The sequence below is a fragment of the Dromiciops gliroides genome, chromosome 4 (assembly GCF_019393635.1).
Source record: "Dromiciops gliroides isolate mDroGli1 chromosome 4, mDroGli1.pri, whole genome shotgun sequence".
Taxonomy (NCBI): domain Eukaryota; kingdom Metazoa; phylum Chordata; class Mammalia; order Microbiotheria; family Microbiotheriidae; genus Dromiciops; species Dromiciops gliroides.
Window position 1 is genome coordinate 135,323,869 of NC_057864.1, and position 27,879 is coordinate 135,351,747.

Consider the following 27,879-nt stretch of genomic DNA (forward strand, 5'->3'; position numbering starts at 1 on the left):
CAAGGAAGACAAACACATATGTTTGTATGTATGGCCATATATAGAGAAAGGAATAAACTATGTTGAAAATTGATACACAGTAATTTAAAAGGATAGTCAGCTAGGTGGCTCGGTGGATAGAGCCCTGGGCTTGGGGCAGGAAGTTCAAAACTGGCCTCACACACTTACTAGCTTGTGTCCCTGGGCAAGACATTTAATCCTATTTGCCTTGGTTATCTCATCTCTAAAGTGAGTTGGAGAAAGAAGTGGAAAACAACTCCACTACCTTTGGTGGTTTTTTTGGTTTGGTTGGTTGGTTGGGTTTTTTTTTTTTGTGAGGCAATTGGGGTTAATTGACTTGCCCAGGGTCACACAGCTAGTAAGTGTCTGAGGTCAGATTTGAACTCAGGTCCTCCTGAATCCAAGGCCAGTGCTCTATCCACTGCACCACCTAGCTGCCCCCCACTCCACTAGCTTTGTCAAGAAAACCCCAAATGGGATCACGAAGATTTTGACACAACTGAGCAATGAAAATTTTTTGTTTGTTTGTTTGTTTTGGGGTTTTTGTTTGTTTGTTTGTTTGTTTTTGCGGGGCAATGGGGGTTAAGTGACTTGCCCAGGGTCACACAGCTAGGAAGTGTTAAGTGTCTGAGGCCGGATTTGAACTCAGGTACTCCTGAATTCAGGGCCAGTGCTTTAACCACTGTGCCATCTAGCTGCCCCCAATGACAATTTTTAAGGAAAAGAACCAGCAGTTGGGGAGATCATTACAGGTTTCATGATAGAAAGCATCATTTGATTTGAGCATTAAAGAAAACCAAGAATGCTCAGAAGTAGAGATGAGGAGGGAGTGCATTTCAGGCACTGGGGACCATCATTGCAAAAGCACATGGATGAGAGATAAAAGTGTCATTTTTGAAGAATAGTAAAAAGATCAGTTTGGCTAGACCATAATGTGCATGAAAAGAAGTATCGTGCACTAATAATACAAAGGATGACTGGGTTTAGATTGTAAAGGGTTCTTAATGCAGAGAAAAAGACCCTAGATAAAATAGGGAACCATTGATTTATTGAATAGGAAACTCATTGTCAGCTGTGTGTAGGACATATTGGAATTGGGAGAAACAAGGAAGGGAGAAGAATTAATGAGACATGGTAGTGGTCCAGACAAGGGACCATAAGGAGGGGGAAGCTAGGTGGTACAGTGGATAAAGCACCGGCCCTGGATTCGGGAGTACCTGAATTCAAATCCAGTCTCAGACACTTTACACTTACTAGCTGTGTGACCCTGGGCAAGTCACTTAACCCCCATGGCTCTGCAAAAAAAAAAAAAAGAGAGAGAGAGAGAGATCATAAGGGCCTGAAATAGAGCATTGCATTGTGTTTCCTGGGGGCATAGCTAGCATATGAGAAAGGTACTGGTGCCAAGATTTGTCATGTCAGTTAATTAAATATGTATTGTGAATGAAAAGGAAGAGGAATCAAGATGATGCCAAAGTTATAAACTTGGTTGACTGGAAGGGCGGTGGTGCCTTCAGCAAAAAGAAGTTTGATAGAAGGGATGATTTGGAGGGAAATATGGTCAATTCATTTTTGGACATACTGAGTTGTTGATGTGGCACTTAAGGTTAAAGATTGAGACTAGATATTTAGATCTGGGAAATAATGAAATCTCCAAGAGATAGTGTCCGAAGAACAGTAACTAGGAAAGAGCCTTGGCATTTAGCCACAGTTAGTGTCTTTGGTGTGGATGATGTTTTGGCAGAGAAGACTGAGGATAAGCACATGACAATGGAGACTATCCACAAGGGTAGGGTAGTAACCAGTGTCCATCCAGTGTTGTAGAGAGGACAAGGAACATGAGGACTGAGAAAAGACCATTAGATTTGGCAATTTACAAAAATCATTGGTTACTTTTGAGAGAACAGTTTCAGTTGAGTGATGAAGTCCCAAATCATAATTGCAACGGGCTGAAAAATGAGTGAGAAGATGGGAAGTAAAGACAAGAAGTATGTATAGCCTTTTCTAGGATTTTAGCTGAGAGAAGGAAGAATAATAAATGATGGCAGCTCAAAGGGCCAGTACAGTCTGGGGGGGGGTGGGTTTAAAGTTATGAAATACTTGGACATATTTGTGGGCAGCAGGGAAGGAGACAGTAGATAGGGAAGATTGAAGTTAGAGAGTGTGGGGGATGATGATCATGTGGACAGTCTCCCAAAGTAGATGGAAGGGGATGGGATCAGCCAAGGAATTAGCCTTGCTGAGAATAAGGGATATGTTATCAGAGACTGGGGTAAAAGGAAAGAGAAGAGTAAATGATGTCAAGGGATTGGGAGATCATGTTCTTTCTTTGAGTCTTCTCTATGCCATTTCAACTGAAATTGCTCTCTCCAGTGTTACCAGTAATCACTTCATTGACAAGCCTAGTAACTTTCATGTTAACTATCAGAGACACCACCATCCTCCGTGTAATCTAGGCTTACAGTCTCAGTGTCATCTTTGATTCCTTAATCACATTTACCCTACATAGCTATTTTGTTGCAAAGTCCTGTAGTTTCTACCTTCAAACATCTCTTACAGATGTCCTCTTCTCTCCACTCATACAGCCAGTGTGCAGGCTCTCATCATCTCACTTAGGGACTATCACAGTTACTTTCAGGCAGTCTCTGTAAAAGTTTTTTTTTTTTTTCTGCTTTGTTCCATATTCTACTCAACTGCCAAAGTGTTCTTCCTAAAGTGCAGGCCTGACTATGTCATCCCCTGCTCAGTAAACTCCTTTGTTTCCCTATTACCTCCAAGATCAAACAAGAAATCTTATTTTTGGCTTTTAAAGCTCTGCATACCTAGCCCTTTCTTACTTTTCCACTCCTCTTCCTCTTTATTCTCCTCCACAAACTCTATAATTCCATAATATTGGCTTTTTTGGTCATTCCTCATGCATACTTCATCTCCCTATTATCTTCCTCATTTCTCAGGTGTTCCTTCTCCTACCTCTTGGTTTCCCTGGCTTCAAGTCTTAGTTCAAATTTCCCCTTCTACATAAGGGGTTTTTGCAAGTCTTCTCTGCAACCCCACCCTCCCACTAGTGCCTTTACTTTGAGATTACTCCTCAGTTATCCTGTATATAATTTATACAACATTAGAATGTGAACTCCTTGAAGAAAGAGGCCATTTTTTCCTCTCCTTATATCTTCAGCACTTAGCACAGTTCTGGCATATATTACGAACTTAATGTCTACGGGTATACTATGACTTTTCTTAAAAATACTGTAGTGTCCTATTTTGAACTTTTTGGTTGTGGTCTCACTATGATTGATATTACATCCCTAATCTTGTACAGTATATTTCTCTTAATGCAACCCACGATTACCTTTGATCTATGCATTATAATTTGTCATGGAGTGCTGTGCAAATTAGTTGTCAAATGTTTTGAAAGGATAAAAGTAACCAGGGGTGTGTTGGGAAATATTTAACAACTGACTCTCAAGGGGGAAAAGTGTACACACAATATGTTTTTAAGTTTAATCTGCATTAGTAACATTTTCCATCACTTTCTTAAGTGCAGACAATAAATCAAGCCTTGATTTATACTATTTGCTGATTTCTGAGATAAAAATACTCACATTTGACAATTTAACAATTGTCTCTTTGGAGCTGGTAGGAGCTAGCTTCAGCACACCACTGAAAATAAACTTTTAAGTCCATTTAATTGAAATGCTGCCTTTTCATGTACTTTATCATTATTTGCTATAGTTTGTAAAGACAAATAATGATGTTGATAATAATAATAGCTAGCATGTTTATATTATTATGTTTTCAAATCACATTTGTTATGTTATCATTCATCCTCATAACAATGGTATAAAGTTGTTGCTAATTATTATCCTCATTTTATAGGTAAGGAGACTGAGGTTTGGTTGTGGTTTGTCGAGTGTCATATAACTAATGTCTGACAGAGGATTTGGATTCAAGTGTTCCAAACTTCCAATCTAAACACTCTACTATGTCACCTAGTTTCCTTTTCTTAATAGAAAGTACTTTGATATCTATTATAAATGACTTTAGACAATGCCATAAGTTTTCCCTATTTGTTGTTCAGTAGATATGAGATAAAGTTACAGTAAAGTTACAATGCTTAACTTTAGCTTTAGAAAGTTAATGCACATCAGATTTTTTAAAATAACATTGGAGTCCTATTATTCCCATAAGGCATTTATCAGAGCATCATTTCTGTGTGATCATCCAGTTTTTCCTTTCAGTTCTCCTTAGGATTATTAGGGTCAAATTTCTGATTGTTTAAAAAGACTCAAGATTTAAGCTGAGAGGGCTGTTCATTTACTATAGTTGTGAATACAAAATAACACAGATGATATGGTTCTGGTTCTTTGTTTTTGTTTTGTATTTTAGTAAATCATGATTAAGGATTTATAGTGTTGAAACTTAGGTGAAGGTAAAGAACTGTACTGACTTATTCCTGATGCAATTATAAAATGCTTTATATCGTAAATATCATAAATATTTAGCTTGAGATAAGTATGCAGAGCCTGTTACTGAAGGGAACATAGAGACCTTGGATAACAACAAAGCAAAAAAAAAAAAAAGACATATCTGTTTTGTGTTGTGTGCATGATTCACCCCCCCATCTTAGTTTCATGATGTGTTTTTCTTTGTGCCAATAGGGAATAAGCATGATGATGGCACACAGAGTGATTCAGAAAATGCTGGAGCACACAGACATTGTAGCAAGCGAGCAGTTCTTGAGGAACATTTAAGGCGTCACCACTCAGAACAGAAGAAGCTACATCAGAAGGCCCAGTCTTCAGAGAAACATCAAGAACAAGTTGTTGTAAGTCAAACTGCTTTTATGATTGAATTCTTTGATGAAGACAATCCCAGAAAAAGACGATCATATTCCTTTACTCAAAGTGCAGGAGCCTTGTGTCAGGAAACTCCTTATTCAACACCACATTCAAAACTTGAGAAAGCAAAACCTACATCAGCAGATGCCAAAGTGGTTTCTTTTTCTTTACAGACTAGCTCTGTGCGCCACAGAGCAGGGCATGGTGTTCTACATGGGAAACTGTTAAAACAGAAATCAGAAGAGCCATCAGTGGCCATACCCTTCCTACAAACAGCATTGTTAAGAAGTTCAGGCAGTCTTGGGCATAGACCAAGCCAAGAGATGGATAAAAAGCTAAAAATCCAGCCTGCTTCTGCTGCTTCTGAAAAGGACAACGATGATGACCAAAGTGACAAGGGCACCTACACCATTGAACTGGAAAATCCCAACAGTGAAGAAGTAGAAGCTCGGAAAATGATTGACAAGGTAAGCAGCCGAAAATACATGAATTAATTTTTTTTTAAATTGTAGATTTTGGAATTACTAAAGTTAAATTAGAACAAAGTATTCACATCATAGGCTGTGGTATTGGTGCTTTATATCCTGATAAACAACTACAAAATGTTACAGTGATTCTAGATTGAATTTTGATTTATTTGTATCTGTGGAGTTCTAATTGCCTGAATTTTCATATGTAAAATTATTTATTTAAGTTTAAAATATCGGAGCCTACATTTGAACAGTGATGTAAATTGTGCTATTAGCCTTTATGGCTAGTAGAGATTCTAGTTTTGTAAATGCAGGAAAACTCAACCAATGATTTTTAAACATAAATTTATGCTTCCTGTTTTTACTTCAATAGCAGTTTGTGAATATTCTGTTTTCAACTGCTCTTTCTAGGTTTTATCATGTTTACCATTTATTGATGCTTTATGAGTTACAAAAATCAGATGATGATGATGCCTAGCATTTCTGTAATAATTTAAGGTTTGCAAAGCATTTTACATATATTACCTTATGTGATTTTCACAATGCTATGAAATCTCTGCTATTATTATCCTTATTTTGTGGATGAGGAAATTGAGACTGAGAGAGGTTAAGAAACTTACTGAGGGTTACACAACTAGTAGATGTCTGGGGTAGGATTTGAACTCAGATCTTCCTGACTACAAGTCCAGTATTCTGTGCACTGTGCCACCTATCCACTTCTTTAGCTATTTTTTTTTCATAATTACTCATCTACATCTTTGTATTGTTTTTAAATGTTACTGACCTAGCCAAAATATTTCATTTTCCTAATGTTCATTTCTTTTTTAATGTCTTGTATGAAGTCTAAGGAGAATTCAACAGTCTTCCCTTTGTTGCTGTAATAGGAGATTGACTTTAATACTAGGTCATCTCTAGCTGTTGATTTCATTATAAAGGAAATGTAAAGACATAAATGTTAACATGGAAATTGTTTAGGACTAGAAAATGAGTCATTGCAGTTTATGAGTTCTTTAAGGGGCAAATTGTTATTTTCCTTCCAGTTTATTTTAAGAAAACCTCCAATTTCTCCTTTGAGAGAGGACAATTTTGACTATTTAAAATATAATATAGCACAAAATAGAATCCAAAAATCAAATAATTAAAGTTTATTAAGTCTCTTTGATGATATGCCATATATTCTTATACTTTTTGAAAGGTTAAATTTTGCTGTTGATATTTTCCTCTACACGCTATAATGAATTAACTCGTTTAACTCAATTAAACTTTCTCCTTTAAAGACAAACATGAGACAACCATTTTAAATACTTTGTGCGGGGTTATTTTTATAACTTTGAAACTATCTTACTATTTTTACTTCAAGGGTTCTAATTTTGTTTTTTCAAACACTGTCAAACTTCATTGCCATTTTTCTTGCTGCAAAAAAGTTGCTATTTTCTCAGTGACCTAAATAATTTAGATGTTCCTACATTTAAAAAGGAAGCCAACAAAGTAGAGCGTTTTCAAGCGATGGTGACACAAGTGAGTCAAAACTAGTAGATGCAATTAATTTCAAATATGTAAAAATTATGTAGAGCTACAAACCAAGTAGTGAGATGAGGCCACATTTGAAATAACCATATACCAAGGAGTCCAGCAGATAAAGAAATGGTATAATTTGCTTATAGTACAGGAACAAAACTTATGGGAAACAGTGCAATTGGTAATTTTATCACAGGTTTGGAGTCCTTAAAACTTAAAAAACAAATACATAGATGTCCAGATCGTTGTTTCTATATCTTTGCAAACTTTTCTAAAGTAAATCTGAAAAATCAAATAAGTCATGCTTTAAAATTTAAAATCACATTGTTTTTTGTTTAGGAGTTTACATCCTTAACCAAAATGTACTTTTTAATTTGACTTTTTTTTATCCCGTTTTGGTTAAAAAGTCAAGTCATAGGCAAGGAGAAAAACTAATGTTCATATCATTAATGGGAGATTATTTTATTTAATCTATTTTAAACAACTATGTGTTCACATTCCTTTAGTTTTTCAGGATTTAGTTCTTCAAGATTTAGATTGTGTAAATTCCTATGTTCTGTGGCTGCTTTAGCATTAGTTGGGTGCTCTTTGAGCTGCAACTCTGCCACTTAACTTCTTTGTGACCGTGGACAAATAATTTCTCTGTTCTTCAGTTTTATCTATAAAATGAGGAGATTTGAGTTGGTAATCTTTAAGGTCCCTTCCAATTCTAAATCTATGATCTGATGATCTGACTTTGAATAAACATTTCTTTTCACTTTTGGAGAAAGAAGCTTTAAAGAGCATATGTCTAGTGGACAAGTCCATTTTACACTGGGACTTGAGTCTATCTGCAAAATAGGAAGCTGCACAAAATCATCTCTGAGGTCAGCTTCCAGCTGTAACATTCTGTGGGTCTCAAAGAATATAGTAATTCTTCATGAAACTTTTCCATGAAATAAGGGTGATGAGCTACATGCATCTGTTCCCCTTATCTTCTCTTACATAACCAACCCCTTCATTCATATTCTCACCACCTCTTGCCTGCTGTATTACAATGGGCTTCTTATTGTTTTCTGTCTCCCTATTCCTTTCCATCCTTTACATAGCTGCCAAGTGATTTTCCTATAGCCCAGTTCTAACCATGTCAGTCCTTTACTCAGTAAAATTCCATTGGTTGCCTTGCCTCTGGGGATAAAATATAAACTCCTCAGTCGGGTTTTTAGAGACCATAACATATTGGCACTAATCTGTCTTTCCAGCTTCATTTCACATGACTCCTTTTCCCTCACTATGTGTGCTCTAGCCAAACTGGCCTTCTATTTGTTACAAGTAGCACAATGCTTCCTTGGTTCTTTGCCTTTACACTATCTGTCCCCCCAAGCCTTGAATGTATCCCAGCCCCTCTTCTGCCTCAAAGGATCCTTTACTTCTTTTCAAGCACCAACACAAGCTTTTCCTGTTATCCCCAAAAGCTAGTGACCTCCCTCCCTAGCATTCCACCCATTACTGCCCTCCCGAACACTCTGCCCATTACTACCTGTATCTCCCTGCCATTCTAGTTCTTTCCTTCCACCCACCCCTGCCCCATTTCATTCGCACCAAAGTAGCCACCAATATTGGGCCCAGTAGGCAGGGTCTATTTTCTGCCCTCCCCGGACTAATAAAAAACATCATAGTGGCTTTAGAAGTCTAAGAAAAGAAGAGTGGCAATGGACAGCCAGAATAGGTCTGAAATCCCACCTTTCTGAAACTGTGATTCCTGACACCTTTGGTCCTATTATTGTTCTCAGACATTTTTACTGGCTGTGACAGTGCTGGGTTTTGGCTTTTTATCATCCTTCTCAATGACATCTCTCACCTCAATGTCTCCTTGGGAGCGTATCTTCTTTTATCCTGGGCCTTACTCAGCATAAGTATCAGAAATACCAGTGGATTTATAGATAGAATTCAGATCGAGTAGAAATGTAGGAAAAAGTTGTCATTCCAAGATGCTAATACATGGGTTAACCTATGGAAATATTTTGCCAGTTCCAAAACTTAAGTACCTAAACTTCTTATTTCTTAAAACTTATGAATTTGCTGACTTCTCATCTCCTTGTTCCCAAGTGGTTATCCTTCCTTCTCCTATGCCCACTCCACCCCCAGGTAGCTGGGAACCTAGGTCTCAGAAGGGCTGAACAGTTTTAGATATATTCCACTCCCAACTTTGCAGTTAATTTAATTGTTTGGGTTTCCTTTTCATTTTTGCCTTGATCTGGGAAGAATGGCAGAGAAGAGAACAGAGCATGCTAAGATTATATAATCTTTAGACTTTAAGCATATTCTTAACTGTTGGTTAACACCTGTTTTTCTTATGTGAGATTCTGATCCATTAACCAAGGAATAATTATATTATTGGAAGAATTGAATCATGTAAATCATTACACTCCAATTATAAATAAAACCAGGAGAAAAAAAAGTAAATTTCAACTAAAAAAGAGTGGTTTACAAGCTCTCCTTGGAAGTACATATAAAGAGTTAATGGGGGGCCAGCTAGGTGGCGCAGTGGATGGAGCACCGGCCCTGGATTCAGGAGGACCTGAATTCAAATCTGGCCTCAGACACTTGACACTTAGCTGTGTGACCCTGGGCAAGTCACTTAACCCCCACTGCCCTGCAAAAAAACAAACAAAAAAAAGAGTTAATGGGAAAAGTACTCACTAATTTTTCATTGCCATAGTGCACTCCTGTACAAATGGGCTCTGCTTGTGACCTTCTTCCCCCCAAGCCAGGTTATCTGGGATCCTCTGCCACCGCATTGACTGACAGGGGCTGCTCAGGAGCTACCACTTAAGTTTTATATCATCCTAAGAATCAAAAACAAACAACGTGGCAGTAATCCCAACAAGCAGTTCACTTTGACAACCATAGAAGGTGCCTGAGTTCTACTTCCAGCAACAGCTCCTGTGTAAGTGTTAATGTGCCCTAGGGAAGTGATCTCACAGCATTTGGGTCTTCCAAAATCAGACCCAGGCCATTGATAGACAAACTTTTTTGCTTTTGGAAAGTCAGATCATCTGTTCATGACAACTGTTTCAAAGCCCCAGATCACTCAGGAACTTTTCAGGTTGCTCATTACAGATCACTTGTGACCCAGCTTAGGAGGCCATGAAAAAGCAACATGTTGGTGGGGCTGGAAAAGCCAGCACCATGCCTTCTGCATTAGCAGCAACTCCCACCTGTTTCTGCCCACTTCTGAAATGTACTAGGTGTCAGAGCATTTCTTCCTTCCTTGTTCCTTCTCCTTCTTTACTCCTTTTCCTCTTCTTTTTATCCTCTCCCCACCTGATCCTTTAGATTAGGCAGGCTGCTTAAATGTATAAATTGTTGGATTATGTGCTTTTAAAAAAAACAAAAGCGAAACACCAGAAAAAACATAACCACACTTTATTTTTTTTTTGTTATCCAAGTTACCTATGTGCTCTCTAGCAACCTTAGTAACTTTCTTTACTTTGTACTCAAAAGAAATTGAATGGCCTTTTTTTGGGGGGGGGGGCAATTGGGGTTAAGTGACTTGCCCAGGGTCACACAGCTCGTAAGTGTCAAGTGTCTGAGACTGCATTTGAACTCAGGCCCTCTGACTCCAGGGCCAGTGCTCTATCCACTGCACCACCTTTTTTTTTAAAAAAAAGTTAATGGAGTTGCTTTTATTATGTATCCACGTGAAACGGTAACATTATTTCACAGGATATTTGGTTATTTTGTATTGCTGCAGTTATGATAAGCATTTTTTAAAAAGACCACTGGGAAACAACACTTCTTGCTGAAGATGAAGAGAGAGAAATTTTACAAATAATTTGAAAAGCCCTTCTAAATTAAATCAGCTTATGCTTTAATTAGCTGGTGTGACCCTCAGTGGGAAATTAGACAGATAAGCAAAATTATGTTGACAAGCAGGGTTGAAAAGTGAGGAATGACATGTGCATGGGCTTTTAATCTAAACAGAAGACTCACACCTATAAATAATTAATTCTTTCTTCAAGAAGTGAGGCAGGTGGCACTAGACAGGGCACATGGCAAATACCATTAGCAGAAAATGGAAATGACTGTATAACAGATTGGAAACAGCTGATTAGCAGGAAAACCGATTAGGGAAAATATGCTTGATAGGGTATCACATAATTGATTATATTGGAGATTACATATACATACCCATTAGAGAGTGATTGAACCACCATATTCCTTTATATTCCGATTTCACCATGAGGCAAGAAGAAAGATTATGCAGAAGGCAGTAGAAACACAACAGCCTTTCCAACTGACCAGGAATTCTAGAAAAGCCAGCTAAAGATATTTTTCTCATTAGCTCCACCAACTTAAGCTGAATGAATAGGACTTTTTGTGGGCATCATGAGAAGGTATTCTAGAGTCACAGTCAGTATGATAGGATGCTTATGCTGTTAGACGCATGTGGGAACTGAGACAACTGCTGATTCATGTTCCCATTTTGTGCTCATTCCAGGACATACTCTTTCCATTGAGTGGAATAGTGGACAAAATCACCCACTCTGTTTTAAATTGTTATACTGTGTCTCCCTCTTTTCTTCCTTTCTACTTCTCTTCCCTCTCTTCCCCGCCTCCCCACCCCCACATCTGTAGTCAAATTTGCCTGTTTTAAATGCAGGCATGATATGACACCATTGTATCACCTCATAAAACAGTCAGAATGAGAGGATTGAAACAGCAGGTATAATGAAAATATGCCTGGGGACCCAATTAAGTCATATCATCTTGAGAGTATTTCAGAATCAAACTCCAAGAAAGACATAAAAACGATGGAAATTGGAAATGATCTATAAACTTTTTTCTCACAAGTGACATTGCAGTCATCACATTTGTACTCTTATATTACAGTCACCAGTGTCCCACATTAGTTAGGAGAATAACCTACATGTGCATCTAGATGAAAACATGAGAAAGGAATACACAGGCTTTTTACAAACAATATTCCATAGCAGTTCACATCTCTGCTGTGACACAACTGAAAGATACAGAGGGTATACCTTCCTATTTTGTTGATTATTTATTAACTGTAAGAAAACATTTGATTTGGTAGAGCAGAACAGCATCTAAAGGCTCTCCTCTAATAAGTTGTTTCCCATGCATACATCAAAATCATACAAAATTAATTTGGACAAAAAGTACAACAATAAAGGGAATTCTGGCAATTCTCTTGATCATTAATCTTATGCAGAGCATGAGACAAAGATTTGTGATCACCATACCTATTTGCTACTGTCAAGGAGAATGTCTGATGCAGACTTCACATGAAAAAGAGATTACTAACAAGATGAAGATTGTACTGATATTCATATTTGCAAATGACATGTTGAGTATACCAGGGTCTAGAGCATACAGAATCTTCAAAATAAAATCTATAAGCTCTAAAGAGTTTAGCCTAATGATCCACACAAGAAGACCAAGTGGCTAAAGAGTACCTCTTGTAGAGGCAGCTAGGTGGCACAATAGATAAAGCACTGGCCCTGGATTCAGGAGGGCCTGAGTTCAAATCCACCCTCAGACACTTGATACTTACTAGCTGTGTGACCCTGGGCAAGTCACTTAACTCTCATTGCCCTGCCCCCCCCCAAAAAAAAAGAAAAGAAAAGAAAGCATACCTTTGGTAAAGGCTATGATAAGCAACTTAGTGGACACCTTTTATAATTGATCTGTTTTGGACATACACTGGGCCTTTTGGAAAATTGTATAGATCATTTAACGACCCTAGACTTCTCCCTGGAAGAAATCCCCTTTCAAAAACACTATTTTTCCAAGTGATACTATATGGCGATAAATCATGGAATACCATGGTCTTTTAACTAATTAAAGTTATGAGTCAACCAAAGAACAACAGAAACATTCATGATGACTGTGAGAAGGTAACAAAATATTACCCACAATGAATTATGTAGAACCAGGGGGTATAAAGAATATCTTTAGAGACAATTATGGCCAGAGAAAGATGTAAAATAGCCATGTAGCAAGTATAAAGGATAACTAATGCAACCAGTATTGGTATCCCTACAGTGTAGAGAAATCTAGAAGAAATGCTCTAATAATTAGATGGCCCCTTTGTGGAGTATTTAAGAGAGGCCATGAACAAGAATTGCATAGAATAAGATGTTTCTTTGACAACTAAAATGTTCCTCAAAGAACCAGCCCAGCCAGCAATGTTATGCTACATTTTCCTCACTCAAGAGAAAGGATAAGGCTTCATTTGAGGCATTCATTGGCTAGGACATACAGAGCAGTGGCAAAGGATAACATAGAATTTTGGTCATGCTTTGGTTATAATGGTCTGAATTACATGCATGAAGAGATCTAGTGGTCAGTAGTGGTCTACTAAAGAGGATTCCTTGTACAGGGTTCACTGAGTTCTTTGCCTTTCTTCCTATTGATGCGGAGACTAGTGGGACTCTTCTCTGTCTCCTACACAATAAGGCAGCTCACACTCTTTTGGTGGTCTTACCTTTATATAGAAATTGGAGACAAATCCTATTTCCATCCTTAATTCAAGTATAGTATCAGAAGTTGGAGAATTGGTCAGAAGTCAGTAAAATGTATTACCCCATACCTGAAGTTATAAGTGATGAATAGTTTCCAGTATATGTACATAAAGAACTAGCATGATTGGTTACCAAAACAAGTGTGACTTTACAACACTATTACACTGAGGAACAGAGATCAAGGAAGAAAATAGGAAAATTCAATTGAGTAAGCACCTGCCAGTCACTGTACTAGATATTAAGAAAGGAAGGAAGGAAGGAAGAGAAAGAAACATACATTCCCTGCCCTCAGAAAGCTTACATCATACTAGGAGTACATAGATACACACACACACACACACACACACACACACACACACACACACACACACACACACATGCAGCAATTAGTGCACTGGATAGTGGGGCTTTGGACCTGGAATCATGAAAACCTTAGTTCAAATCCCACTTCACTAGCTGAATGAGCCTGGGAAAATCATTTAATCCCCCTGTACCTTTCTTAATACCTAGTTTCTTCATCTGTAAACTGAAGGGGTTTAGAATTTATGGCTTCAAAAGGCCCTACAAACTTTAAAATTATGATCCTAATTTTGGATGACAAATTTCTGGAAGAATTAGGATTTCTGGGAGAATCAGGAATTAGGAAAGGCCTCGGAAATGAAATGATATACCATTGTGGCAGGATGTGGGGACAGCATTAGCCAAAATATTTAAATTTAAGGAAGAGAAAAGACCTAATGGGTGCTGATTAATCAAGGTGACTGATTTGGTGCCTTTAAGTCAGGGGTCCTTAACTTGGAGTCTTTTTATAGTTTTTAGGAGATCCATGAATGTGGATGAGAAAAAAAAATCATCATTATTTTTGATAACCTTTTTATTTATGATTTCCTTCCATTATGAAATATTTTTAAAACGTTATGAAAAGGGGTCAGAAGGTTTCACCAGACCCTAAAACTTAAGAACCTCTGCTTTAAGTTGTTTGTAGATCATGAGATTCAAATAAGCCTCTGGGGTTTTATAAAAGTACTACTTTTTTATTCAAATTTCCTGAAGTGAAATTTTCCCAATGTGGGCATGAATCTGTCTTCTCTGGTGTGCTTACCACTGAGAAACATGACAAGGACAAACTGCTCATGTGCCAGCTGGTCCCTTTCCTTGGCCATCTAACTTCTTGTGACAAGTTTTCCCCATAGAAGGTGAAAGTCCTCCAGATGTTTCTCCTTGTTGCCAACCACACTGTCCAGTCATCAGTTTTCCCATAACAGCTAAAATAGGACCTTTCAAAGTCATCTTTTTTCTTGAGGGAAGAGGGGATGAGGGGAAGGAGAAATACAAGTAAGAACAAGCAAGATAGTCTCTGTCCTCAAAGGGCTTACAATCTAATGGGAATAGAAAGCATTCAAAAGCAATCTGACAAGAAGGTAGGAGAGGGGATTTTTAAAAGTAGATTTTTTTAGTTTTATTGAAATATTATATGAACCAGAAATTGGAAATACAGTCACATCAAGGAACATAATTGTCACAGCATTGACGTTGAAGCTAAACAAATTTCGTAGGGCAGATTTCAAAACAGTACCGATAATATGGTACTTGTCCCTAGACACTGCCCCATTACTCTAAAGGCATTTTCAGGTGTTCAGATGTTAACATTTACCAAGAGAGCATGTGTTCTGCTTTCTCTCACCATAATGTTATTTCTGTTGTTCTTTGAACAACAGTTGCATTCTGAAGTTTCACTTTGGGGAAGCATATTGTGTCTCATGTTTATCTTATGCTTATAGGAGAGCTTGCTGTAGGACTTTGTTTTGTAGTCATTGTAAAATAATTTAAGCCACTTCAATATAAAACATGGGTGACTATTTCAGATTTTATTTTTAGACCCATTGTAGTACGTATCTAAAAAGGAGGATGGTGTTTTCTGAATCTTACTTTTCAAATAAGAGAATCTCTTAATTTGCTAAAAGGTAAGGTTTGTGAAGTACTTTTTTTACTCACCACATACTTCTCTGTACTTATGTCTCTACCCTACTAAATATTAGGATTTTTTTCCTGCTGAAACTTAAAGTCAGGCAGTATTAGACTTATTTTCACCAGTAAAACCAAAAATTTAATTTCTAATAAGCTTTTATTCATTTAGTGGGAGGGTCTCGATATCACTAAATTTCTCCTTCAATTTCTCAAGCATGAACATGGTGTACAGGAAATAGCCCTTAATACTGAAAAAAGCTGAATTCTGTTACCAGGTTTGCTTTTAACTGGATAACTTTAGTTAAGTCACTTAAACTTTTCTGGGTCTCAGTTTCATCTATTGTAAAATTAGCAGATTTGACTACAGTAACCCCAAATGCTCTATCAGCTCTAAAATTCCATTGTTTTAGGTGTTTATTGAAGAACTATTTTCATAATAGTGTAATGAATAAAAATATTTATTACCACCAGATTTTAAGCTCCTAAATAACTGCATTTTCTATAGATGTTTTCTTTGAAAAATTTTTTTAACATATATAATATGCTGTTCTAATCACTATGAGTCTGAAAAGTACCAAGAACTCTATGGATACATGTCAGTATATATTCAGTTTGAATATGCCAACTAATTAGCTTAGCCCTTACATCCATGATCCTGATTCTATAAGCATCAGTTAAATTTGCAAAGGCTCTAAACTGGAAAAGCATTCAGAAACCATCTAGTTTAATTTGTCCCTGAGTAAGAATCTACTTAATAATATACCAGAAAGTGGTTATTCAGATTTTTCTTTGAAGGCTTCTCTTTAATGTTAACCCATGATTTCCTGAGCTAGCCCATTATCTATCTATATATGAAGCAGCTAGATAGCACAATGGATAGAATGCTGGGCCTGGAGTCCTGAAGGACTAGAATATAAATCCAGAAGTGTTTGCCTCAGTTTCTTCAACTATAAAATGGAGATAACAGATGCAACTTTGCCGGATTGTTGCAAGTATTAAATGAGATATTTATAAAGTCCTTAGGATAGTACCTGGTTGATTAGGCCCTGTTTTCTAGCCTTTCAGGATCTTTTTGGATCCTGAAGACTGTGAGATCCAAAATCTTAGCTTTCCTTACTTGTTTTGTGTCATTAAAAAATGTTGTTTCATCTTTTCCTTTATCCATCTCTTTGCCAGAAACAAGAAACAACTAGGGGCCAAGCATATATCCTTAAAGCAATCTACCAGGCTGACATAGAATAGTTCTTCCTTATTCATTGGGACCAGCCCTTTAGCTAGCTTCATATCCACCTATCTATACAATTGTATAGTCTAACCAAATCAGAATTTCTAAGTTGGAAAGATATTATCAGTCCAAAGCACACTTGAAAAAGAATCACATCTAAAACATACTCTCATTAAACAATCATCTAGCCTTTTCTTGAAGACATCGATTTAAGACAATTTTACTACATCTGGAGGCAGACCTTTCCCATTTAAAATAATAGCTACCTCTTATATAGTAAAGTTTGCAAAGTGCTTTATAAATTATCTCAGGGGCAGCTGGGTGGCGCAGTGGATGCAACACCGGCCCTGCATTCAGGAGGACCTGAATCCAAATCCGGCCTCAGACATTTGACACTTACTAGCTGTGTGAACCTGGGCAAGTCATTTAACCCTCATTGCCAGATAGATAGATAGATAGATAGATAGATAGATAGATAGATAGATAGATAGATAGATAGATAGATAGATAGATAGATGATGGATGATGGATGGATGGATGGATGGATGGATGGATGGATGGATGGATGGATGGATGGATGGATATTCTCTCATTTTTAGCTGTACAACAACCTTTGGAGTTGTTATTGGTAGGTGATATTTTTATCCTCATTTTACAGATGAGGAAGCTGAGAGATTAAGTGACTTGCCTAGTGTCACCCAGCTAAGTATCTAAGACAAGATTTGAACTCAGGTCTTCCTGACTACAGGACTATTATTCTATCCATGGAACCACACCTAGCTGTTTCTTTTGGATGCTTCCAATTATTAGGAATTTTTTCCTGAAATCACAAAATTAAATTCTTCTCCTTGACAACTTATATTAGTTGTTGCTATTTCTGCCCTTTGGGCACAAAACAAAAAGAACAATTTTAATCCCTATTCAGCCTGACAGCCATTTACGTACCTGAACACATCTGTTATATCTCCTGCACCCCAAACCTTCCCCTTCCAAGTATTTGTTCTCTTCTCCATCTTTAACTTTGACTCCCCCAGTTCCTGCATGAACTCAAGATCTTTCAGAACCTTGATCATAAACCCAATCACTTCTGGATACTTTTCAGGTTATCTTTGTCCTTCCTAACACACAGTAGCATGCAGAAATGAAAATGTTCCAGATGTGACCCATCAGAAGTTAATGGGAAGCTATGCCTCCCTTACTATATCCCCAAATCGCAAAATTTTGCAAAATTTGCTTTATTGCACTGTATTAAAACCCCCAGATGTTTTTTAGAGAAATGATCTTCCATTGCTTGCCCTCATCTTGTGAAGTAGAGTTTTGAACATAGCTATAAGATTTTATATTTATCCAATAGTTTCATTTTACTGAATTAAGCCCAGTATTCTAGCCTACCAGAATGTATGTGTTAGCCGTCCTTCAAACTTTGTGTCACCTGAGAATTCGATAAGCATGCCATCACTTAGTCAGTCAGCAACTCTCTGTTAACTGTTTAATATGTGCTAAGACTAGGCGAGGTAGTGGGGATACAAATATAAAAGTGATAATATTTCTTCCTCTGAGGAACTTACTTGGCATGGAGATGGGGTACAAAATATTCAAAGAAAAGTAAATAGAAAATAAGTACAAAATAAATACAAAGTTATTTTAACACGGGATAGAAGGGAAAACATTAATAACTAAGGGATCAGAAAGGGCTGCTTTGCTAGCTATGCTTTAATCCAGTGTATTGATAAACATGTCAAACAGCCCAGGACCAAGAACAGACACTGGGGTGCACTCTACTGGAAACCCCTTATAAAGTTTACATGGAATCATTAACAATTCTCCTTTTAATCCCATTATTTCTAGACCTTTTGGTTTTCGATTTATCTAGTTGTAATATCATACAATCTACATGTGACACAGAAGCTGGAATTCTCTTTCACATTTTTTTGCAGTTGGTTATCATGACATCTGAAACACAAGATAACTTAATGTCCCATTAAATGATATTTCTTATTGCCATCAGATATGAAAGAACCAGCTTTGCCAAGTCCTTTATTTACCTTTTAAACAGGAACTCATGAACGTTCTTTTATTGGACTTGAATTGAATTTGGGACAGTTTACTTCATATGTCTGAATGTTAAATGCCTTTTTTTTCTGAATATCATGACATCTGCCTGTGGTCCTTTTGATGTGGTCATCTTGGTTTTGATCAGCCGTGCTTTAATAAAGGGAAGTATGTATTTGCCACAACTTGGGTCCTATAAAGGTGAATATGTTTATTAGAATGACTAAATTCTAAATTGTTAAACTCTAAGTTAGATATCATTAACTACAAATACTTCACGAGACAACTGATGAATTCTTGAGTGCTAACTGAAATGTATTTCTTTTCATTTTGTTTTTCTTTCGTAACATAACTAATATGAAATATAGTTTGCACAATTTTGCATGTATAATGGATATCATCACTTGCCTTCTCAATTTGGGGTTTGTAGAGGGGATGGAGGGAAGGAGAGAATTCAGAACTCAAAAAATGTTTTAAATGTATTTTAAAAAAATTTCAGGGGCAGCTAGGTGGCACAGTGGATAGAGCACCGGCCCTGGAGTCAGGAGTACCTGAGTTCAAATCCGGCCTCAGATACTTAACACTTACTAGCTGTGTGACCCTGGACAAGTCACTTAACCTCAATTACCTCACCAAAAAAAAAATTGAAAATGAAGAGAGAGAGAGAGAGAGAGAGAGAGAGAGAGAGAGAGAGATCAATCTGCCCTAACTGCAGTTTGCTCTTTAGCTATTCAATCACTAGACATTAGATTCAGAAGTCTCAAGCCTCAGATTTATGTAACTTGTGGAAGGTCCCAGATATGTCAACTATAAAACCTTTAATTAGTAGAGAATGTCCCACATCAAACTTGTAACCCCCCAAATTCCACTGAATCTCCAAGGTCTCAGAGCTGGGATTTTTTTCCAACCCCAAGTTTCTAAAGGTCAAAAATGGAACTGGAACACAAATCCAATTATGTATGGAGGACCCTCTTATCCACTGAGATTTCACCATTTTAATAGTTAGTATCTTAATAATACTATGAGTTTGCAATGAATTATTGGGTTTTATGGTAGCAAGAAAAATTTAAATGGAAAAGACTGCTAGAAAAATCCTTTGCTAAATACATTTCCTAATACTGTTTAGGATTACAAAGTTACCAGTTATTTGTTTCCTGAGACCATCTCAATGCTCAGCTATAGTTAATACTTTCTAATTCTTTTTATGTGTAACCATACTCTTTTATTTATGTTAGAATTCTACTTCCTTTTCTATACTGAGTGGCAGTCTAGGGATATTGTTAAATTAAGTTTATAACGATATTTAACTGAATTGTTTCCCATTTTTTAATTTACCCCTTACAGTCGTGGTGTTAATATTTTCAGTTGATTTAAATTTAATGGTGGTATAAATTCTGGATTTTAAGACACTTTTGATTGTAAAATAATTAAGAATTTGGTTGTAATACAAGTAGATAAAACCCTTCAAAACTCACTTTATTCTTTTTAGTTAATAGTCAAGTTAACTGATATGTGTGTATACATATGAATATTTATCATATGACATCTCTATATGCCTTATGATAACCATAACTATATATATATATGTATACATACATGCCTACACATATACATAATACATAGAAGAGTTACAATTTGAGGACATTTAGTGGGGAAAATAACCTTGTTTTAAGGAATTTGAAAATCTCAAACTACGAAATTTAGTATATGGTACTTTGATTTTGATATGATATTATGCTTTCAATATATAAAATTCATTATTTAGCAAATATCTAGACTCTCTGCTTATTTAAGACAAGTATCTTTGCAACTCCCAGAACTCTTCCTAGGAAAATGAAGAGTTTTTAAAAACATTATTCTAAAGTTCCTTTGTCCAGATTTATCAGTAAAATACTTTCTTGATCTCATATATGATCATATTTGTGTCTGTCATGAAGTCTAGTAAATATGTCTATAAAAATAGATTTTATAAGTTGATGGTAAAAATAAATGAAAAATGTAGATGTGATGTTTATGTGAATATATTTTTGTATTCATATACTGCTACTGTCTTAAAAGAAAATACAGGGGCAGCTAGGTGGCGCAGTGGATAGAGCACCGGCCCTGGAGTCAGGAGTACCTGAGTTCAAATGCGGCCTCAGACACTTAACACTTACTAGCTGTGTGACCCTGGGCAAGTCACTTAACCCCAATTGCCTCACTAAAAAAAAAAAAAAAGAAAAAGAAGATACAGTAAGCCAGAAGCTATCTAGAAGGGGATATGGGGTGAGGGAGGCAAGATGAGGGGAAGAAGTGAGCCATTCTTTATAATTGAGAGTTTATTACCTTAAGCGTCAAATTTTGTTAAAATTTTTACTATTTTGGTTATAGAACTTTAAAAAATACTACATGCTTCCTTGGACTTATTAAACTTTACCCCAAATTATTTTACATTTTCCTGATAATTTAGTGTCATTATGAGCATTCCCTCAGGACTTAAAGGCCTGTGCACCTATAAAGTAAATGTATCCTGAATGTTCTGCCATTTGGGTTTTTATCTCTGACTTTTAGATTTCATTTTGTTTCGTTTTGTCTCCTTTGCCATCTGTTGCATTTCATTGCTGTCAATGTGAGTGCCTGTATCCTCATATTTAGATCAGATCATCTGGACTCACTCAGCTTAAGGCCTAGACCCTTGAAAATCCCAGAGGTTCTCAGGGGGTGTGAAGTGACATTCTACATAGACATGAGTCACAGATTGTTAAAAGAAAAGAAAAAAATTAGACAAGATCACAGAAGGCAGTGAAATAGGGGAAATGTACCCATTCCTTCATAGTCTAGTATTTTTTAAATAAAAAGATTACTATTCAAATGTTTTTCACTATAAGCTTATTTTATGGTAATTCTATCTTATAATTACATTGTACTTTTTGGTTAAAAATTATTTCATATAATCTTTATAACATCCCTGTGTTGTAGGTAGGTAATCTCTGCATTATTGTTCCTATTTGACAAACGAGGAAGTTGAGACTCACTGAGATTTGCTAAAGGTGGCTAGACCAAGACTTGAATCCAGTACTGTTATAACTTCAGTGTTCTTTTGAACATTGCTGCCTTTTAGACTCATTATTTATGGAAATATATCTCCTGTTTTCCTTCAGATCGCTACTCCTGTTGTATAAATGGACACTTCTATTAAACTTCATATTTTATATTGTGACCTTGTTTAATGCATTTTACAAATTAAAATGAGGAAGCATAGTGTAGTGGAAAATTTGTTGAATTTGGAGTCAGAAGTCCTGGGTTAAGGTAATTAACTTATATAGTTACTTCTATGATCTTTTTAAGACATTTAACCTCTCTAGTTTTCTAGCATCTGTAAGTGAAATCATTTAAACTAAATGACATTTTGGTTCCTTTCCTTTTTAAATCTGCTCAGATGGAGCTTTTTTTTTTTTTATCACATTGGTATTGATGCGAATCACAGCCCATCCCTAGCTTTCCATTCTTTGCAGCTTTTATCCATTCCTAACATGAGTTTACCACAAGGGAAGAGAAAGGTATGTGATATAGTATGGGTGTATTGACCACACAGTATGTTTGTAGCTATCCTAGAAAAATTTATCTAGAAGATTTCAAGAGAACCTCTTGATATGAAATAGCAGTCAAACATACAGTGTCCATTGATTATCCCGAAATCAACCCCTTCCCTTTTTTTGCATTTAATTTCATGTCATTTGTTTAATTTCTTTCATTCAGTATATATATATATATATATATATTCATTGATCACCATAGTGATCACAATTTGTGATCGCATATAATAGATTATATTTGTGCAAGAATTTTGCTAAACTGTGGAGAATTCAAATGTGAATAAAACTTTTTTCTCATCTGTAAACTCTCAGGAAGTTCTTTCTTAATGTAAATTCTCAAAATTCTTACATTGTAATGAATTTAAAATTACCTTTTATATTTGTACTTAAATTTATATTTTAATCCTTGCATCATTTTAAACTATAATTAACAAACCTGGTAGTGGCACTGTGCATAAGACATGCTTGACCTGGAGTCAGGAAAATCTGAGTTCAAGACCTTCCCCAGGCACTTACTAGTTATATAACTCTAGGAAAATCACTTAACCTCTTTCTGCCTTAGTTTCCTTATGTTTAAAATGGGGATAATAATAGCAACTACTTCCCAGGGTTTTTTTGTGAATATCAAATGAGATAATATTTGTAAAGACTTTACAAAACTTAAAACATCCTATAAATGCTAGCTGTTTTTGTTGTCCTACTTAGAAATCACCCTGCTAGATCAAAGGCACTGACCATCCAGCCTAGCCCAGAGCTTAATGCTCCAAGTAAGAGGTAAATATGGGAAGAAAACATTGCTTTACTAAATATCAACTTCAGTTTAGGAGAATACATGTAAAACATGGTTTCTTTAAGGCATCCATTGTGTATCTATCATCAATGCAGTGATCTGTAGCTGTTTTTAAGCTCTTTTTACTTTAACCTTATCCTACCTATGGCATAAGAAATTTCATAGGTTTGTTAATAACTCAGTGTACTTAAATGCGATTTAGATCTCCTATTTCTATTATACTGGCATCTGGTAAACAATTCCATGTTCTTTACCCTGGATTTTATCAATTTCAAGTGTTATACCCTCCTTTGTCTTAATAAATTAAATAAGTAATCATTTTAATGAATCAGAAAAGAAAGTATAATGAATGGGAACCTAGGGTTTATTCACCGTTCGTCAAGGTACTATGGAAAAGATTTTTTTAAATTAGACAAATCTTACTACCCAGGATGAGTTCAACAGGGAATGTGAGTCATAGTGACATTAAACACATTTTGCTAGAGTAGGTAGGCCTCCAGATAGGAGATCTGGCTTCTAGTTTTAGCTCTACCATTATCTCATTTTGTGACATTGGATATATTACTTAATTTTACTAATCCTCAGTTTCCTTATGTGTAAAATTTTGAAAGATAATCAGATTCATAGAAAAATAGGTGGAAGGGACTTCAGATAACATATAGGTCAATTCTTACCTAAAATCATGTCTTATCTACAATAACCCTAACTACTTCTAGTTATCCAACCTATGCTTGAAGACCTTCAGTGAAAAGGGGAGTGCCCCCTTGAGGCAATCCATTCCATTTTTAGACAGAAATAAATGTGTCAGGACCTTTTCCCCTGTTTTGGATTAGAATCTGTCTCACTTTAAACTTCTACTCAACATCTCTTATTCCTCTTCTACTTAACAACCCTTTAACTATTAGAATACAACTATCATAAATTTAAAAATCACTTTTCCAGACTAAATATCTCTACTAATTTCATTTGATCCTCATACAGCAAGTTTTTGAGTTTCTCCAGTTTTCTAGTTGCTTCCTAGAGAAGCTCAAGTTTATCAATTCCCCTTCTAAAAAGTGTTCTGACCAGGGCAGAATACTGTAGTCCAGAATATAGTGCACCTTCTTTGTTCTGAATACCAAACTTTGGTTAGTAGAGATTAAAATCATATTAGTTACTTTGCCTATCATTCTGTTTATTCATTTTGAACTTGCAATCAATCCATTAGACTGCTTTTAATGAAACACACTGTTTTTCCCTCCTGTATTTGTGCAAGTGACTTTTAAAAACCATATTGTAGGACATTGCATTGCTCTTTATCAAATTTCATCTTGTTAGTTTCTACCTAATTTTTGGAGGGTGTTGGGGGGGAAGTGGTGGTAATACTGAGTCTTATCACTGTATCAGCTAACTCACCTTTTTGTCATGTGCAAACTTGATAAGCCTATAGCTTTCATCCAGCTCATTGATATAAATTCTGGATTTAATGGAGCCAAGCAAAGAGCACAACAGCATTTCCCAAAAGACTTCCTTCCAGGTTGACTTAAGTTAATGAATACTCTTTTGAGCTGGATGATAAACTAGTTCGCTTATCTAGTCCATTTATCTAATCTATATTTGTCTGTCTTGTCCACAAGAATATCATGAGAAAAATTATCAAATGCATTTCTGAAATCTAAATATGCTATTACATCCATAGCATTCTCTTGACTTAATAACCTCCTAATAAAACTCTTCCATGTGATAGAAACCAATTTACTGTCAAATACATAAAATACTACTCCTAATGATAATGTTATTTCAATACTTTCCTCCCTTACAAGTGAATTAGAGCTGAGGTGTCCTAGGTTTTAGGCAAAATTTCTTCCCCTTTAATAGCAACAAAGTGGAGAGCAGTGATTGTTACTCTTATAATAAGGAAAACTCAGTAGTTTTGAGGATTGAATTATTGAGCTGGTGATAGAATTAACTCAGGGGCAGTAAATTTACAAATATTAATAAAATTCATATTGATTACATTTTAATTTTATAATTTGAGATATTTGTTGAATTAAAATTTGTATTTATATTTGTAATAATCTTGTTTAACTGTGTCATAAAGCAGAGGGGAGGGAAAGAATAAATACCTCTTTGGTCAGATTGTCTTTTTTTCTGGTAATGTTGAGAAATGTTTTGAAGAGACTAGTCTTTATGCTTAGCTATGCCTTTTTGTTTCTGACCAAATTAATCTTTTCAAATAAATTCCTGACATGCACTTTATACACAACTTTTCATTTTAAAAACATAAGTTTTGTTCCTGAAATGAGCTTGTTGGTTTTGTTTTAATGTTTTAGGTTGGTGTATTTAAAAAGTGGCCTTCTTTACAGTTAATGATGCCATCCATTCTGTAACCTCATGCTTAGGCATTCCTTTTTAATCTATATAATAATTGGTTTCATTTCACAGGTCTTTGGAGTAGATGACGGTCAGGATTATAATAGGCCTGTTATCAATGAAAACCAGAAAGATTTAATAAAAGATTGGGCTCTGAATTCTGCTGCAGTAGTAACAGAAGAAAAAAAAACACTGATTACATCTGGATTTCTTGATTCTGAGGTAGAATTCTGTTCCTGATGATTAACTCTTTCTTTGTATAAAAACATGTATTTCCAAAAAAATTTTTTTTAAATTTTGATTAGGGGGTTTCTTGTAAAAACACTTTCAGACATCTATTTTTTCACATGATTTTTGGTTCTAGTGCAAGGTAAAAGCAGTCTTTAAATAATTCAGAGTGAGGTACTTTTAGATTTTGCAGTTTTGCTCTTGTTCAATGTTGTTCCACTTGAGATGGATAAAAATGAAATTAATGCAATAAAGATTTTTAGCACATAATAATGTTACTAATAGCTGGGGTTTTAAATTGCTCTAAAGTTTATAAAGTACTTTATATATATATATATATATATATACATAAAATTTCATTTAATCCTCCCAAAAATCCTGTGAGAGAAGGTAGTTACTATAGGCATTTTTATCCCCACTTTACAGATGAGAAAAAATAAGGCTCAGAGAGAATTACGACTTACTCATGGTCACACAGCTAAGTATGGGAGGTGGAGTATGAACACAGGTTATTCCACAGCAATGCTCTTTCATTTGCTCAGCATGCCACTAGGTATTAAGGGATTTAAAAAATTTTTTTTTTTTTTACAAATAGAAAACCCAGCCTCTACCTTCTAGGAAGTAACCATCTACTTGGAAAGATAAAACTTAAGCACATATAGGAAAGTTTGGCGTAGTTGGAAGAGATTTGAAGTAAGGATCCAGAGATCTCATTTGACTCCACTCTGCAACTATCAGAAAGTCACTGGACCTCTCTAAACCTGTTTCCTCATCTTTAATGGATAGGAGCACAGGTGATAGAATCAGGCAACCAGAGTTCATATTTCCAGCTCTGACACTACCTCTGTGACCTGGAGCAAATCACTGAATTTTTCTGAATCTCAAGTTCTTCATCTGTAAAATGAGGGAGTTGAACTTGACTTCTAGGTCCTTTCCAGCTCTAAGTCTGTGATTCTAGGAGTTGATTATCTCTAAGGTTTTTTCCTAGCTCTGTGGGAACAACCAGAAAGCAAGTGCCTAAAAGTGAGGTATGTCTCTGTGTCTGTCCCTTTCCGTCTCTCTGTCTCTGTCTGTCTGTTTGTCTGTCTCTATCTCTATCTCTATCTCTGTCTCTCTGTCTCTGTCTCTCTCTCTTACTCACTCACTCAGAGATCCCCATAGTAAGGGTGGTTTTAGAATCCTTTAAGCTTAAGTCAGAGAAATGTCTTGGAAAAAATGTTGAGACTGCCCTAAATAATATACATCCCAAAATGTTAAATATAGAAAAAATTATCTAAATACTATTCCTCAGAAGTTATTAAAGACACAAATGGATCAGTTGATATACTTAGATTGCAACTGCCTATAAAAATCCTAGGACTCTGTACTTATATTGGCTAGTAGATTCACATATACATGTTACAAAGCACCTCCTGTGACTGAAAATTGATATTAGTATCTTTATATCAGAACACTTGTCGTTCTCTGAAAGTATCTATAAAATGCTCGGTTTTTTAAATACTTTTTCCTATTCTTAACTTGTTTCATTGTCGATGGGTTGCATGTATATTTGTCTGGGGTTTTTCGTTTTTTTTTTTAATAGCTACTTTTTGAGAACTAGTAAATTGGTTGCTTGTCATCTGGTGACTATAAACCAGAGTGAGCCATATAGAACAACTGTAATAGAGAGCTACATGCTTAGGATTGTTCCATGGAACGAACTGGCTTTAGTATTCAAGATTGTGTACTAAAACGCCTATAACAAAGTCTTACAGCAATGTGGTTTGTGAAATAATAAGGTTTTTGTTCAATGAATGATGTGGACCAAGCTAGTGAATCTTAAGTATTGCTCAGTGGGTGTTTACACACTTTGAACGATACTAGGTAGATATTTCATCCAGTTCTGTTTATACCTTCTCTAGACAAAATAGTAAGTGGCAGTATCTTTACTTTCAGTGGCATGATGAAGTGGTAAACCTGATTTCAAGGTTAGAAGATCTTATTAAAAGGCAAATAGTTTAAGCTGTTTCTCTAGAAATTGTGATTTTATAGAAATTTTGGTTTCTATTTTTTAAAATATAGGACTTGTGACCTTTTTTATTCTTTCAGTGTTTTGTTTTAAGTTCAAAATGATTTTCATTATTTTACTTTCATTTATTACTTCTCTTTACATTTATACCTTCCATCAGACTTTTTTGTTTTGCATAAACCCATTTAAGAAAATAGGTGTACAGGGCAGCTAGGTGATGCAGTGGATAAGGCACCAGCCCTGGATTCAGGAGGACCTGGGTTCAAATCTGACATCAGACACTTGACATTTACTAGCTGTGTGACCTGGGCAAGTCACTTAACCCTCA

General features: G+C 35.9%; 1 protein-coding gene across 8 annotated transcripts in view; it reads left to right on the forward strand.

Annotated features, from left to right (window-relative positions):
- The window catches only part of CEP170 (centrosomal protein 170), a 186,274-nt gene that overhangs the window by 103,491 nt on the left and 54,904 nt on the right, over positions 1–27,879 (forward strand). For 5 of the 8 annotated variants that reach the window (XM_044002542.1, XM_044002544.1, XM_044002545.1 and 2 more), the window contains 2 exons: positions 4,659–5,305; positions 25,388–25,537. In XM_044002542.1, coding sequence (XP_043858477.1) covers positions 4,659–5,305; positions 25,388–25,537 — 797 coding nt within the window. The remainder of the gene's footprint in view (positions 1–4,658; positions 5,306–25,387; positions 25,538–27,879) is intronic. The other 3 variants (XM_044002548.1, XM_044002549.1, XM_044002546.1) reach the window with 2 other exon arrangements.